Source organism: Dermacentor silvarum, chromosome 2 (genome assembly GCF_013339745.2).
Source record: "Dermacentor silvarum isolate Dsil-2018 chromosome 2, BIME_Dsil_1.4, whole genome shotgun sequence".
In the NCBI taxonomy this organism is placed as follows: Eukaryota; Metazoa; Arthropoda; class Arachnida; order Ixodida; family Ixodidae; genus Dermacentor; species Dermacentor silvarum.
In genome coordinates, this window is record NC_051155.1 from 229,965,216 (window position 1) to 229,982,468 (window position 17,253).

A 17,253-nucleotide genomic window follows, 5' to 3' on the forward strand; every position below is an offset into this window, starting at 1 on the left:
GTTACTCAGTGAAATATATTTTGTGTCTACTTCCTTTTACCCATCTAAGATGTGTGCTTGTTAATGAGTCAACTAGCCCAGTAACGCATTATGTTAAACCGCTTTGCATCACAGTGTACAGTTTTGATTCTGAACTATGTGTGGGGGTGATCTCTCTTACAGAGCAGCAACTTGACAGAAGTGTCGAAAAGTCAGCTGACATTACGAGACATTGGCCGGGGTATAGGAAAATGCCCATTCGATCCAGATGATAACTCTACAGCTGTTTGGGTTGGTGAGTTGAGGCAACGTTCCAAACTCATTCTTATGGCTCTGGATCTTTTTCGTTGGTTTACATTGTTGGCAAAAAATTTCACTGGCATTAGTCAGATCTCGTGTTGCCTTTCAAAGCGTTCATTTGTGTCTTGGTTTCTGTGACTTTGAGGTATGGTAACAACTTGTAAGAGTAATAAAACACACATAATGGCAGTACATGGACAGTGTTCACTCTGAAGAATGTTCTTCCACTTCAGGCTTTAGTTAATGTATGATGGTGTACAATTCATGTGTGTGGCTTCACAAAAAAATTAGTTGTTTTTTTTAGAACTTGGGTCATTACACAAAACAATAGCTCCTCTACCCACGTGTGTTTTGCTCTTGCTTTTAGCATATGAATTTGCTAAATTATGTTTAGATGTTCCGAGCTTTGGTTTTAGTTTTGTTACTTTTGCTTTGACTTTATAAAGGTATGGCGAGCACAAACACAAAGTCAAGTTTGCGTGGTGGATTACCCTTTTGTAACAATGTTTTTGTATTTGTAGAGGAGAAAAATATTACTTTTTAGCAAAAAAATTCCAGGTGAAGTTTTTCAAGTTTTCTCCTGAATCTTTCTCATGTGCAAACTGTGCTAGTGATGGTATTATTCTGTGAAACATGAAACATTACTTTGATTGTAAATTTGCATACTTTTACTGTTCGAGATGCCTGCAAGGAATATCAAGGAAAAAAGAAAAAAACGTAGATGAAAAAAAAAAGCAAATCAAAACATGCTGATCTAATTGCTTGTGTTTGTTAATCAATGTTTGTGTTTGGTTTGCTGGCATTTCTTTTTACAATGGCCACCAACTCACTTAGTATGCTGCCTCGTAAGATTTGCTGCACTGTATTTTTTCTTGTTCTTCAATGTAGCATTTTTTTTTTCTTTAGTAATAATCAGTTAGCTGGTCCCTACCATTATTTGCTACTGTCTCTGATGACATTGGGAGCTGCTTGACAAATTCAAAGGTGCCGGCACCTTGTGCCTGTCATGTTTGCATCCCCTTCTATCATACCAAGTCTCTGCTCTTGGTGAAAGTGTCCCATTTGCTAGTTCAGAAGCATTTTGTATGACCACTCTTAAAAGTTGTTGGCTTGTTCCACATGTGCAAGCATACGGAATCACTAACCTTCTTGATAGGACCAAATATATCTGCGAAATTCCTTCAAGCTTGCCCTGAAAGAAGTCTACTGTATTTCAACTAACCTTAGTTTTGTACACGTAGATACTAAGGAATTCTTGTTAGTACAACTAAGTTTGAGGGAGTACTATGCCAGGTCTTTTCTGCAATATTTCTTGGGGGAAAACTGAGCTAAACAAAATGATTAATTCTTGTTTGCTTGAAAAAGAGAACTAGATAATTATTTTTAACAGTTGAAATGCTGTCATTAGTGTGTTGATATGCACTCAACATTCTCATAAACAGAGTGTCGCTAATATACCATTCTTTTTCCTTCAATTTTATTTAAAAAAGTTAATTCTGCAGAGTGCCAACTTCACTCTTGGAATATTGCTTGCATTTATTTGGATGTTGTGTGCTTTGGAGGCAACTCATTTTTCTCTTTATGTATTGCGGAAAGTTTCAGCTGTTGTGAAATATCTTTACTGGGTCTGTCTGTGCCACCTACAGAACATGGAAATCCTGGGGACATGCCAGGATTGTACAGTGGGACAGTCGCCGAGTTTACCAAGGCTGATACTGTGATCTTTCGATCGGCACTGTTCAACAGGACAACTCACGAACAGAGCGAGTTCTTTATGCGCACCCTCAAGTATGACTCCATGTGGCTTGACAGTAAGTCTGCTCTCTCTGAACAGTTTGTTTTCCTCAGCGCTTTCCTGAAAAAGCACCTTCTCCCATAACCACGGAGAGTGCTCGAAAGCTGGTGATACTAGTGATAAATACGACACAGTCTTAGCAGCCAGCAGCGAATGACTGCATTAAACAGTTCCATTGCAGTGTAGCACTTCACATGGCCTAGCAACCACTGTTGTACATTAGAATGAATGTTTACATAAGCACTGCATAAGATTATGTTCACTTGAATACCACTATGCACTGCTCAATAGCTGTTGTCACTTTATTGCACTGCAAGCAGGAAAATTCGTTCTAGTTGATAGTTATCTGGCCCATCAGAAGCATGAGTCCGGAATAACTTCTCCCAAGATGTGCGTATACCTTGACAGGGGAACACAAACTGTGCACTCTCTGAACAGTTTGCTTTGCTTACAGTGCTTTCTTGGGAAACACTGTCTCCTATATAGTCATTGGATATAGTAGTTTAATGTTGGGGATAGTGAGGAAAACAAATGTTTGACTGCTTTATGACAGCATTGTATGAATGCATTAGTTGACCTTTTTTGTGAGTTAATTGTAATTGCTATATTGCTACTAATACACTACTTTTTGTGATTATTGCAATGCAGTTTTACTGGAACATAAAGCACATACATTCATTTCCTTATTGGCACCACTTGCTTGGTTGTAAAAGCATCTTTAAACTCAGTATTGGTTCTGGAATCACTTGCATTTTGTTAGGGTTAAAACACAGGTTGTCCCAAAGTATTGAGCGCACAGTGAACGCACCAAATTGTCTGAATAATTTATGGCCCTGGTTTGTATTTGAATAGTTTGCTTATTGCTTTTACCAGAAAAGCTAAACGTTGTTGACCGTCGAACCCTCTGTCCGGATGTTCGTCATAAGTTCTTTATACTATCTGTATGTAGTATGCAGAAACATCCAGAAAGCAAAGGTACTGCTAGTAGTAGCAGTGAACCACTCTCTTTAATAATGTTTTTATACTGAAGTAGCCTCTGAGTCTTTACCATGTTGTTTAGGGGGCGAACATGCTCTTTGGAAGGCAACTCCTACAACAATGGGATCCTACCGCTTTTTTTTTTGTTTTTGTTTTTGAAGTGTATGCTGTGATTCAAGGTGCCTTTTACAAACCTGTCTGCGTTCTGTTATGTTGTGGATCCTTTGACGTTGTTGTGCCCCGTTCCTCCATCCTTTTTTGCAGAGCCCAACTTTGTGGGTTCCTTTGACATTGGAGATCACGTGTTCTTCTTTTTCCGGGAGAGTGCTGTTGAGTACATCAACTGTGGCAAAGTCATCTATTCACGAGTGGCCCGCGTGTGTAAGGTGAGCACTCCCTTTAATGCATCGTTGTGACCATGGCTGCAAAATTTTTTCCTGCATATTAGAACGCTCTGGCCAGCTTCTTATGTACCCAGAGCAGTATTGCCAGTGAACACTTCTAGCACAGTCAGGCTCTGTTCATGTTCTGAGTTGCCATACCTGCACATGTTCTAACATCATGCCATTTTATTGATGACATTCTAATACAGCAACTGTACCTGATGCCTTGATTAAAAAGACTGATTGAAACTTATGTTCATGTGTACCAAAAACAATGTTTGATTCTACAAGATTCTAGGAAAAAACCTCATCTTATATTCGAATAAGTATGGTAGCTGAAGCCATTAGAAGCTTTAAAAGAGAAAATAATAGAACTTGGGGGAGTTGTTTTCACCTTTCAATATTGTCATAGGTATAGGGACAGTGAAGAAGCAGGCAAGGCAAGCAGGCAGCCAGAGATGAAGAGCAAACTGCAAACAGTTTATCGGCGAAATTTAGCTCAGAAATCAAGCAACGCTAAAGCAGCAACATTGTCAGTAAGCATAGTCAGTAATAGGCAAATCAGAAGTAAAGTGGCCCTCTGCCAGCTCTCATCTATACGTGATGCAGAGAGTTCTTCTCAACCCTCGCAGAGCATGGTAGGCCAAGGACGCAGACAGCTTGCGCCTTGAGACCCAAAATGGTAAGACCATGCATTGGTGGCAATAACAAAGATAAGATTAGAAAGAAAACACATAGTGCGACAATATGTTGCATGTGCGTATTATATTACATTTGCAGGCATTGCAGTTTTATAAGTGTGTTTGCGTGCCCGAAGCTAAAGCTTTTAGCCACTCTACTTTTATAGTTGTTGAACGACCAGTAATCTTTTTCTCATTTGGCCTCACGTTCACCTTGCACATCACAGAAAGACACGGGCGGGAAGAATATTTTAACCCACAACTGGGCGACCTTCCTCAAGGCGAGGTTGAACTGCTCACTTCCCGGAGAATATCCTTTCTATTTCAACGAAATTCGTGAGTATTTATTTGTTACTCTGTCAACTTCTCCTGCTGTAGTGTGTAGGTCTGGACAGTTCTTCTCACGTAGCCTTGCAATTTTCTTTCATTTTTCAGCCTGTTTTCTTCTGTCCTTCCTGTTTTCTACTGAAGTAAGATCCAACATTTTTTATGTGTTTGTGTTTAGCGGTTCTTCTGAGAAACTGTATGAGGGATTGTTTATACACACAGTGTCATAGGAAGGTATTAGTTTCGTGCCCTTGTAAGCAAAACTACGTATCTGATCCGCCGCTTTGTCATGGCACTGCATGAGCGTACCAGCTTGACTTGGCTGGCTTGTGCTGGTTTCACGCAATCTTGGAGGTCATGCCTAGCATCGTCAGCACAGTGCGCTGAAGTGAGAGTGAGAAATGGAGGCACTGGTTTTAAGCACGCCGCGCACAAGCTTCATCATCAATGGCCTCCGAGATTGGCATCTTGGAAGGTATGCCTGGCTTCGCCAGCTACCTGCCACAGCAAGAGAGAGGTGCGATAAGATAAAAAATAAGTGCTGCTTGTGCACGGCCACCCGTGCACGTGGCCGTGCACATGGTGATGAGAAAGACCAGTGTTGCTCTACAGAGTATTCGATGCGAGAATTTTGAACTGCCGCGCCGAACGAGTGTGGAACTCGACGGAAAGTGATATGTTCGGTGGGCAGCGGTCGGTATTTTTGGTTTCGGAGACGAATCTAGTTCGTTATATCAATTGGCAAAACAATTTTACTTCGTTAAAACAAAGTTTAAAATAAATGAATCTTTATAGGGATTTCAAAGGGAATGGCATGTACTTCGTTATATTCATTATTTTGGTATATCCCGTTTCATTATAACGACGTTCAAGTGTAGTTTAGTTTGCTGGAATGTGCTGTTGCACACCAACCAGAGGCATCTGCTGTGCTGGTTGAATCGCTGCAAAGAGCATCGCAAAGCTTTTTTAGAGGCTCTGGTTGACTAGCGTTGTGCTTTATTTAGGGAGAGTGTAACATTTTTAAGTTACTGGAAACATGCGTTTGTTCATGAAAATAAGCTCGTTCCTTCATGTGGCAGTGCTGAATTCGGCATAGCAGCCATGGATAGGCTGTTGTACTGAATTGGCATGGCTTGAAATAAATGCAGCAGGCATGAGGAAAGGTTACACGTGTTTTTTAAGGACGCATTGACAAAACTGACTCTCGTTACCAAAATGACAGTTGTGGTCTTCATGTCAGAAGGTAGGTGGATTAAAGTGAATGAGTGAAATGTTCTATTTCTTGCAACCATGCTAATGGTAAACATGTTCGCTGGACAATCTGGCATGGTAAGGTGCTTTACAATCTCCAGTGCTGAGGAAAATCCTTGAGCATGATTTGGGGTTTTATTAAACCAGCCTATTGTGCCTTGTGACTTGTGTAAGTTCTCATACATTGCAAGGAAGATCAATAACTTCCATGTTAACTTTGTTCTGAATAACCATTGTACCATAAAGTCTTAAGTTAGCTGCAACAGCGCGGCTGCAGCTGCATGCAGGGCTGATTTGTGGTATTTATTTTGCAGAGGCTGTTTACAAGTTTCCTGATGATGACAGCAATGTCTACGCTGTCTTTACAACATCACTGTGAGTATCCATTTACATCGAGTGGATGAATGTGTGTACATTCAGTTTACTAAATTATCTTCTGTTTAGCAGGAACAGCCTTTGTAGTTTTATTGCAGTAGACACTAGAAGTTGATTCTTGACAATCAAAATGCAAATAAATGTCTTGGGTCTTCTGGACTCTTGCTCACAAGATGCATAATGCCTAAAAAGAAAGTCTAAGAAATTGCTAGTGGTGTTTTACTCCTCTATGTGCCCCGTACATAGAGGAGTAAATCACCACTAGCAATTTCTTAGACTTTCTTTTCTAACTTCAGAAAGTTTATAAGTGTCATGCATTGAATGCCATCACAATCAATATAATGAAGGTTACTTTCTTTCATGTCGCATTTGTTTTATACTTTGTGTGTTCAGCCATCATGACTGAAAAATGTGATTTTCCATGTGTTTTGTGTTGCTTTATTGGGCCTAGAGGTTTGTTTTAACCTTTACACACACATGCATGCTCAAACAGATTTCTGCTTTTGCACTGCAGCAAAGCAGGTGCTGCCTCTTTTCTCTAGAAGACGGAGTGTACTGCCTGCATGCTTTCTTTGGTCCATCATTTTTAAGTAGCGTCTCTTTTAAAAGCCTGCATTCTCTGCCTACTTAACATTATTTCTATTCACCTTTTTATTTTATTTTTGACGTGCATTCACAGCTCTAATTGTACTAAACCGTGTGACATCTCTTGTGCAGTCACGGGGGCCCGCACGGTTCGGCTGTATGCTCGTTCCGATTGAGCGACATTCAGGGTGCCTTTGGGGGCAAGTTCAAAGAGCAGAAGACGTCGTCATCAGCCTGGCTGCCCGTCCTGACGAGTCAGGTGCCTGAGCCACGGCCAGGCCGGTGCGTCAACAGCACCAAGACGCTGCCCGACGCCGTGCTCAATTTCCTCCGCACCCACACCCTTATGGACTCGGCCGTGCCGCAGTCTGGCGGAAGACCTGTTTTCTACCGTGAGAATGTCGTGTTCCTCTCACTTGCTGTGCACAAGGTGGATGTGGATGGCGTTGACTACCTCGTCTACTTTGCCGGCACCCGTGAGTGAATGTGTTGCCTTCGTACTGGCCTGTCATTTTTGTCCAGCACAATTTTCCTGTGTGCTGAAATGCAATGCATAGGTTACTTTCGCATGCAGCACGCTTTTTCAACTGGAGTTCCTCCTGTCCTTTAGTCAGGGCATTAGCCAAATTGTCAGGTAGTTATAAACTGGAGAAACGCTATGTATGAAGGATGCATTTGTGTCTGTGTTGAATGACAAGGGAACAGAATCTATAAGTATTATTTGACATATCATTAACTGGAACAGTTATTATCTTTTTTAAAAGCTGCCTTAAAGGGAAACTGAAGAGGTTTTAGAATTGGAAGATTTACGGGGGTTTGTAAGGCTGACACAGTATAATTCAACTCCTGCAGTTATTTTTTCGATTATACGTGTAGCAGCGCCGTAATCGCGGTTTAAATTTTCATTGAAGCTCCGCCCCCTTCGCGCGCCGAGCGTAGCGGCAAAAGGCTGGTTGCGAGGATGACGTCATTACAGGTGTCACGTGAGAGCTCTATTCGAATCACGCTCCTCGCCGATACCTAAGATGACATCACGATCGTCTTTGCCATCAGAGCCCATTAAACAACCTGCGGCATCTCCCGCAGACGCTGTGGCTTGTTTTTGCTAAATTAAAGCAACTAGCGGTGACTTCTAGCCTGTTAAACTATGATTTTCGTATTCAGATCGTGAAAAGCTATACAAATTCGTTGAAAGCTCACTTTTTTTTTAAAGTGCTTCAGCTGCCCTTTAAAGGAATGATCCATGACATTGCAAGTGAATTTTAGCACTACGTTTATTGAGGCTTTGCCCTAAGGTCTTGTCTGATTTCTGCATTGTTGGGCTTATTTGGCTTGATAGAATATGTTGCTGGGCTAGTTGGCGTTAGACGGGACAGTGAGCCTTGTCGGAACAATGACTCTTGTCTGCCTCACTGTCCCATCTAAAATTCACGCTTATTATACCACGCATTATTTTGCTTACTTAAGTGGCTGTGTTAATTGATTGTTTTCCTGTAAACTGCTTGTGGGCACATATGAAATAACAAGCTGACCTATGGCATCATTAGAGCACTTGATTGGGCAAATTCGTTCTGCACAATAAACTATAAATGCACAAACTTACTACACAAGCAAGGCACAAGGACCATGCATGAGATGCTTTGTGCATAGATTTTGTGTTTGGCCTGCATATAATGAATTTAAACATTTTCCTTTTTTTTTTGCACAACATAGTAATGGGTCAGCCAAGACATGTTGTGCTAGGCTTCACATTCAAGAAACAGATTGAGGAAGCCTAAACTTTCTCTGGGCTGTGAATGCCTGAAAAAAACATCTCTGGGTTGTTTTAAAGGGGCCCTGAACCACTTTTTATTGAAGTGGAGAAAGGCATTTGAAGTGAAAATAGGCTATTTCATAAATACTTTGTTGCAAAATGTACTTCAATGCGGCCAGCAGAAGTGGAGTTATTGGCAATCAAACACAGCTTCCGCTATTCCTTTATCAATGCCTTGGACTGCGAAGGCTACGGCGGAGTGGGGCGTGGCCACAACGCTCCGCCTTCTAAATGTCACCTAGGCGCTCAGTTCAAGTTTCATTTTGCATGTTAACATTGATGCCACAACTTGTGATTTTGGTGCTTACGACATCGCTAAACGTAAGCCAAACACGATTGCTCTCATCGAGCCACAGTGCGCTTAGCCAGTAGACTTGTGGCGGCACCCCGTGATGGCCGCAGTATCTACGCTTTGTAGCCGACCGCAGCTACCAATTGCAACCGCGTATGGCAATCCACTTCATTACGAAATAAAGCATCCAGGAAAGAGTGAGGATCATGGCTTCTGTTGAAAAAGAGCGTTTGAGAGAAAGGTGACTACCCGCTTTTCTTGCGAGCTCCATGTACCGCGTACGATAGCAAAACTTGGCCGAGATGTTCACAGTAGTGTAGGCTACCTGCAGACTATGTTATTTCACCAAGCCTGAGGGGTGGTTCAGGGCCCCTTTAAGCACACGAATAACCATGCACATTAAAGCCTAGAATTTTTGTGGTATTAAGGGATGATACCTTTTAATTTGTGTTGCTCACGACACTGTACATGGGACTTTGCATATCATTAAGGGCATGTTTTCTCATTGAAAAACAACTCACAACAGATTTGTCCGGCCGCTATCACAGGAAGTGTAAACGGGCAAGCAGGCAAGAAGCAGTGAAGTACTAAGCACCTTTTTTTCTTGACTGCAGGTGATGGGCTGGTCTACAAGATAGTGGAGTGGAAAGACCGCTCGGGACAGTCCTTCTCCAACCTGGTTGACATAATTGAAGCAAGCCCAGGGGAGCCCGTTCGCACCATTGACATCTCTAGTGAGGTAAGGGCTTTGAGTAGAACAGGCTCTGCCTGAATGTGAAACTTGAGTTGTGCCTGTCTCTCCATATTACCCAGGCTGTAGAGGTGAAATTGCTTTTGTGTTCCTTGCCTCTCACTAGCAAGGGGCACGGTTTTGTGGACAGAGGGGGTGCTCTTAAAGCGCAATGAAAGGGGATGGGCACGACTGTGCAAAGGAATCCAACTGCAATAACAATGCTATTTCCGGGAATACAGGTCCAATGAGCTGATCCTCAGCAGCGATGCCTTAATCCTAAGCTTATTGCTTGACAGCAAATGTGATGAGTGACAGCTGGCACAGGGTCGAATAATTCAGAGCTTACAGGCATTTGATGCTATATATACTATAACAAGACACAGGTTGGTAAGAACAGGCAGCTAGTGGGAATTACTCAAGTTCCCAAGTTAACCTGAGTCAAATACACAATCCTTTAGTAAACGGCTTACAAATATAATTTTTTTACCATTGACAATGTAATTGTGATCTTCTAACATGTTGAAATAACCAGACTTGCTAATAAATGCATGTGCATATAATTATTTGATATTTGAAGCTAAGTATCCGTCTTCAATACATATTTAAAAATTTTTAGATTCACACTCTCCCACTTATAATGTAACCACTTATATTGCAGAACCGGCTATAACACGGTCTTTTCTGGCTCTCGTTTACCCTCCCATAGAACTCCATGTACAATGTATTGTTGATTCGATCTTCACGGGAACCGGAAAATAAAGCGTATCATCCAACGTATTATCCAACCAAATCGTATTATTGGGGGAAAAAAAAACGTATCCCAAAAAAACGTTTTATGCAGAATTGTATCAACAAGGTTGCAGTGTACAGTCAAACCTCGATATAACAAACCTCGATTTAACGAAATTCGCCATGTAACGAACTATTTTTATTTCCCCATCTTAGTTATACAGTAGAACCCCGCTGGTACCGTTTTTCATGGAACCATAAAAAAAAAAGAAAAAAAAAAACTTAAGAGCCGGGAAATGCAAGAGCCGAGAAAGTGGAAAAATTGAGAAATGAGAGTAGTGGTGAACTGCACACAATTTTATTTGAATTCTTACGTTTGAAAAAAAGTCGCAGTTTCGCCCGAAAGCCGAAGCATCGATTGCGATAGCAAATTAGTAGACAGCTATACAAAGTAAGGATAGTAGTTTTATCGAGTGTATAAGCTTGTAAACATTTGCTTATTAACTATATTAACAAGCATGGTGTCAGTGCACACAGGCAAACATGAACACATCACACTCAATGAGCGTGGACACCTTGTCAAAATGCTAGAGTGAGGAAGTGCCGCAGCAGCAGCGAGTGATGTGACCTTCATGCTGTCTATCACTTCAACGCAAGCTGAGTGCCGAGAACACACAGCACGTGCAACGCTACAAGCCGCCAACGCACCTACACTGCCTAGGCTCCGCTCCCAATGCAGATCGCTTTCAAGATATGGCCCGCGCGACCGCGCGTGGTGCAGCAGTACGCAGTTGATGCCAGACTGCAATGCCGTACGGACGCGCACTTTTTCCACGTTGCAGATCGTTTTCAAGATACGGCGCCGGAGTAACTCCCTCTCCCTCCCCCCGTGCCTCGTGGGCGACAGAAGAAGCGCGCTTCCGCCCCGCCTTTCTGCTTCGCGCATGCGAGATTGAGCCGCAATCGTCGGATGACCCTCGCATGCCTTCACTCGCACATAGGGTGCGCGGGGACTGCGTCATCGCCCTTGGAACAGCTATGCGCCGAAACCAATTTAAGGGTCCCAACGTGTCATAGACACCATCTTTACATAGCAAATACGTATCTCAAAGGCCATGCTTTTGCTAGTGGAAACCGAAAATATGTCATAGGTGTTGCCCCCGGCACTTTGGGCGGCCAATTCAATGGTCAAGCCATCAAGCCAAGCGACATGAAAAGTCAACAAGGCCGCTCGGGCCGGCGTGGGATGGCAGTTCGCAATGCATGATGCGAGAACGGTCCCACTGTTTTGACGCATCAGCGGGGTTCCCAATGCATTGGATCCTGTGGGAGCTATGCCGGGACTGGCCGAAAACGACACAACAGCCGAGAAAACTTAGCACCTGGGAATGTAACAGCGGGGTTCTACTGTATTGAATTAACGAAACCTCGATATAACGAAATTCTCGATATAATGAAGTTTTTCGCGGCAAGTACAACTTCTCTATATCGAGGTTTGTCTGTGTACACATACGGCTTATAGGGCAGCTGCACAAGATGAAATACCGGTTGTACTGCTGCTGCCAGAAAATCCCACAGGCAAGTGAGGAAGCGAGGTACGGCAGCCAAGGGGAGAGCGTCGAGGTCTATGCGGAGGAGCAGGAGAGACAGAGCAAATGAACAATGAATGGAAAAAAAAGAAAGCCATGGCAGCAGTTCGTTGCAGGTGCAAGTGGGTTGCCTTGTCAATCTCAGCCTTTGCTGTTCCTACCAGTACGTGCACATACAAGCATGTTAGGCGTTCGCAGTAGCTAGTGCAGCTGATTGGCCGTGCACCCAAATTCCTCTTCAAGTATCCTGCCCTCATTTAAAACCTTGAGCATGATCTCCATTTGATTTTCTATGGGTACGAACATAGGCAATGGTGAGCTTTCCGTGACGGTATGCTGCTTGACACCCCTGCCGGCTAGGCTAACAGTGCTACCTCGTTGGTAGCTGGTGACTAGAGTTGCGTTTTGGTGTCAAGCCAAGGGTAAATTAACTCAACATGTGGCATGAAACAGGGGCCTTTTATTGCTTCCTGGCAAAGAATGGTCAAACATAAGTGCCACGTCAATTCAGTTTGGACAGCTTGCCAATACGTGGTGCGGTCACGCTTAAAGAGTTGCATGCCTAGAGCTACATTCAATCTGTTTCTGTATTTGCTTTTCAAGTATGCAAGCCTGGAAAAAGCATGCTCGCATGCATATGTCGTAGAAAACTGCAACAAAAGCTTTACAGCCATCTCGTGGAGTGGGGAAACATTTCTGCAATCCCCAACCAGAATGCCCCAAGGCTTCCAGTAGCCGCTGCCAAAAAAGAAAGAATTTTTTGTTTGTTTGTTTGCTTGTGGGCGGCGGTTTTGTGGACCCCCAAAAATGGCTTAGTGTGGGTTCCGCGGACCCTTATTTGAGAACCACTGCTCTATATAACTTTTTTTAATGTGTTACTTTGTCTGCTTCATGCAAAGACACGGGTCTTCGGACATTAGCCTTTCAACGTTCGCAAAGTTAAACCAATGTGAACATCCCAGTCACTGATTTGACTTTCGGGTACACACGGCTGCTTTAACATGTTTTGCACGTGTGCAGCCTTTGAAAAATGTTGTAGTGTGGTACCACTTACAATGCGGATATTTGCAACTTTGGCGACTTGCGTTACAAGTAGGGATTAGATTTTATGGCATCTATATTTTTGAAATTCGGCAACCATTTATCAGCATTTAATTTTCTTTTAAAATTCTGCACTTATCGGCACCTATTTCCTTTTTGGTACCGTCTTTTCAGCCATCTCAAAACTACTCACACGTATTTATATTGGAAAGGAAACAGTATAACGAGAAAGTTTATTGTCATAACGGCACAACAAGGAAGCACGAGGGTGTAGGAAGGGCATGCAGGTCTACTTGCTGTGAATGGGCCTAGGTGCTTGAGGTGGGCAAGTGGCGCATGTATTTTAAAAACACCCCGACACTGGCCTACGAAAAAAATTATTTGACCCCAGAAAATTCATGGAATCTTACTCTGTCTACAATGGCCAGTCACTTTGTGCGTCTTTAAATAGGCTCTCTGTTTGTGTCCACAAGTTGGCATACAATGATGACGGCTCCTCCTTGGAAGGCATAACTTTTTGCCTCCATTATGACATCCCATTTGCTTTTTCTACAACCGGACGCGCAAGATGAAGATATGTAGTAAGAGCGGGCAGGAATGGATGCGCTTGAAGCTCCCTTATCCAATCCCCTTTGTCATGGAAGGACATGAGGCCTCCGGTATTCGGAAGAGGTTTACGCAAGCTGGCAAAAAGAAAACCTGCATGCCCAGAAAGCCAACTCTTACCCACACACGTGCAGGAGCTTTTGTACCGGCCGCGCACAAGTAAGGGGGCTTAAGCACAAGTACTCAACTCACTTGAAAGAGTCTAGTGATGTTTTGCGGACCCAGTGTGACGAGTATGACGAATTTCTAAATTTGGCACTTTTCGATTTAGGCCAAATTTCTAAAATTGGTATTGGCAGGTAGTTTTCGGCATTTTATCGGTCAAAGTCGAAAGCTTCAGTTCCTAGTTATAAGCGGTCTATGTTGTACCATAGGCACTGAGCCATGACAGTGGGTCGCCCATTAGAGGAGGGACAGGTCAATATGCAGAAGCCAGTGCAGCCCATCACCAGGTTTGGGCATTGTAAACAGAGAAGCACAGTGTGCAGATCACACACTAATGATTAAGTCTGTAAAGTATCAAACGGCTCCACAGCCTCGAAACGGCTCACATTTAAACGAAAGCCTGCATGCTCTTTTTTTTTTCGAGGGAGCCCCGCTTCCTGCCGAAGAATCAAGGTCACACACATAAATGCCTGTATGTAAGTCACACTGTGTTAAACATCACCAGTTATGGCACATGAATTCGGTAAATCATCGAATGCAGAGTGCTCAAGACTACCACTGGGAGTGCACTGCATGGCAAGAAACAAAGAGGAGAAAAAGGAAAGGAGGCAGGGCTTGTGAAGTGGATCTGATGCAGTCCCTTGGCTCTGGCATGGGAGAAGGCAGAGAAGGAATGTCGCTTGCAGACGCTAGTTGAGGCAGAGGGAGAGTGTGTCTCTGTTGGCACTGGAGCTCGCCTCTTGGCAGCATGGCAACACAACATTCCAAAGCACATTTTCATTGATGTTTAAGTAGTATGCAGGCCTGTACCTCTCAGGAACGTTGCAAAAGAGCAGTACAAACAGATACATCACCCATGACAACTCGTTCCTGTGCCACCTTCCTGTCTCTCTCATTCTTTTACGCTGTTTCGGAGATGACGTGGTACCAACCTATCTAAATTCACTGCTTTCTCAACTCTGTACACATATAGTGTGTGCCATAGTGAATTGTCACTCAACACACGGTAAAAGGGGATATGCAAACTGTTATAAGAATGGTCAGTTTCAAGGAGGATATTAATCAGCATCAACTAACCTTGCCACCTTGGAAAGGCCTGCATGCTGAAATCTTATCCTTGCGTAGTGTGCACAGAACTTCAGTTCCAGCTTACAAGGGATGATCGCAGGTGAGTAGCTACAGTACAGTTTATGTATACAGTGAAACCTCGTTGATACGACTCTGCGTAATACATTTTTCGGGATGTATGTGGTTTTTTTTCTTTTTCTGATAATACAATTTAGTTGGATAATACGTTGGACGATACGATTTCCAGATGATACGCTTTATTTTTTGGTTCCCGTGAAGATCGTATCAACGAGATTCCACTGTATTCAGTTTGTGGGACCATGTATTAATAGTAACTGCTGTTGCAACTTTCCAATTTGTTCTACTAAATGAAATGAGTAAAAGACATACTAACTGCAGGGTGCTTTGCTGGCAGATGGTGATACCAGTCCACTGTCGTTTATGGACTGCTTTAGTGGCTGTGTGCACATACAATTGTGACTCACCCCTTTTGTCGGACTAATGGGGCAAGTAGCAATTCCAACTGTTTTGCTTTATAAAACAGAACAAAATGCTATCTTTATGTTAAGTAACTATTGTTATAACTGTTGTAACTTTGTTGTAACTAATATGATATTTCTGTCAGATTTTTTTTTCTGTAATTATCTGGTGTTTATATGCCTCCATGTCTCCCCCCCTTATGTAATACATTTAGGCCCTTACAGAGGAAATAAATGAAAGTAGGCACACTAACATAGCACATAGTATGTACACAAAATAGATTTAGGTACTGAATCATAAGGGAAGTGGCCTATAACATCAATTAGCCACAACGATATGCAGGGAATTCTGTGAGGATTACTTTGGTGCTTGCATGGAAAAGTATACCTGAGATTGTGAATTGTCACGCATGGGGTGTGAAGGCAGCTGATGTGCAACAAACTTAAAGTGTTTGTTACACTAAAAATTAATGCAACTGAAGCTCTAGTGTGTGCACCAGAATGATATGGTTAGGCATCCACAGAGCAGGAACATGGTTTAAATGCATATCGGAGTTTGGTCAGGTAAATAAAAAGCATTGCCATAGTTACGTTCTCATCATGAGGCCCTTCTATGCAGCACAAGTCAGTGTACCTTGGCTCGGACGATGGGGTCCGGCAGGTGCGTCTGGACCTGTGTCGTGGCCGACACCTGAGCTGCCTGCGCTGCGTTCGGGATCCCTATTGTGGCTGGGACAGGGACCACCACGAGTGCCGCTCCTACGTGACAGGGTAAGCTGTGAGCAGCCGTTTCTTGGCATCACAAGAAACGGTGCGAGTCGTGAAATGCGGCGCGCAAGCACATAGCGAGCGAGGGCCTCGAAACTGCCCACGCCGGCCAACGCTCGCTTCCCGATAGCGGCAGAAAACGAAACTTCAGGGAGTGGCGCGCTGCTGAGGGCATTGTCGGTGTGCCGTATGTTCGAATTAACCGTCGCAAATGCTTTCGCGTTCGAATTACCGGGCGTTTTCACCCATAGGAATACACATAACTTTGACGGGACCCCAGCGTCAGTTCGAATAAACCGGAAGTTCGAATTAAGCATGTTCGAATTAACGAGATTCGACTGTATATAAGCAAGAATTGAGATAGGCATTCTGAACTTTAGTGTGTGCAATGCACAGTGTACTTCTAAGTTCCGGCCTTTATTATTTGACCACAAAGAAATAGTCTCTGGCCACAAAAAAATTACTTAGAAAATGTCCCATAATTCAGTTAAACCTCGATACAGTATAACGTAGATGATAAATTCAGGACACTTTACTTCGTTATGTAGAAGTGACGTTATATTTAAATTCAAACCTTTATACAAATAAGTACACTCACTGACGGATTTCTCTTGCACAGAAAGGGGTGGGATAATTTCCGAATTATTGGGCAATCAGAAAAAAACGAATTTCAATGAGTCGGCAACCAAAGATATTGTTTCATGCAATGTCAACGATATTGTCACGGTATGATTCCTCTAGAGGAGCATCGATGAAGAAGACGCTGATGATTTGGTGCGCGCTCTCGGCCATATGGTTGAACCCTTGATCGCCTTGTAAATGTACTGTAAATACGTTTTCCTGTTGTGTTTGCCTCCCCGTAACATTGGGGAGGCGAAACAATATCTTCACATTGGCAGTACAAGGTGAAGCCTGAGAAGCTTTCGCGTCCACTCTGGCCCCACAGCTGATAGTGTCGCCTTCAGTGGGACGACGCTATCAGCCGAACCATCTCTGCACAGTCCAACCAATGCAGCATGAAAACCCATCGGATGCCCACAAAAAAAGCTTTGCTTTAAAATCGCATAAAAGCGAGGCGGTGAGTTACAACCTATTGTTGGCAGGATCTGCGTAAATAAACGCATTTTGAGAGGTGACTTGGCCTCATGTTACTGCATGCGCGCTGCCACGATGCATGCAACGATTGGCGCTGCATGCGGTGGTCTGTTCGGGCCTGAAAGTACACGCTTGCTTCTCGGGATTCAGTTTGTTCATTGCGTATGCCGTACTTCCGCAGTACATAATTGTTGACATTGCATTCCTAAAAACGTGCAGTAG

General features: G+C 43.2%; 1 protein-coding gene across 2 annotated transcripts in view; it reads left to right on the top strand.

Moving 5' to 3' along the window:
* The window catches only part of LOC119442834 (semaphorin-2A), an 86,028-nt gene that overhangs the window by 49,193 nt on the left and 19,582 nt on the right, over positions 1-17,253 (top strand). For both annotated transcript variants that reach the window (XM_037707873.2, XM_037707872.2), the window contains 8 exons: positions 163-274; positions 1,926-2,090; positions 3,317-3,438; positions 4,343-4,451; positions 6,008-6,068; positions 6,786-7,129; positions 9,373-9,497; positions 15,788-15,939. In XM_037707873.2, coding sequence (XP_037563801.1) covers positions 163-274; positions 1,926-2,090; positions 3,317-3,438; positions 4,343-4,451; positions 6,008-6,068; positions 6,786-7,129; positions 9,373-9,497; positions 15,788-15,939 — 1,190 coding nt within the window. The remainder of the gene's footprint in view (positions 1-162; positions 275-1,925; positions 2,091-3,316; positions 3,439-4,342; positions 4,452-6,007; positions 6,069-6,785; positions 7,130-9,372; positions 9,498-15,787; positions 15,940-17,253) is intronic.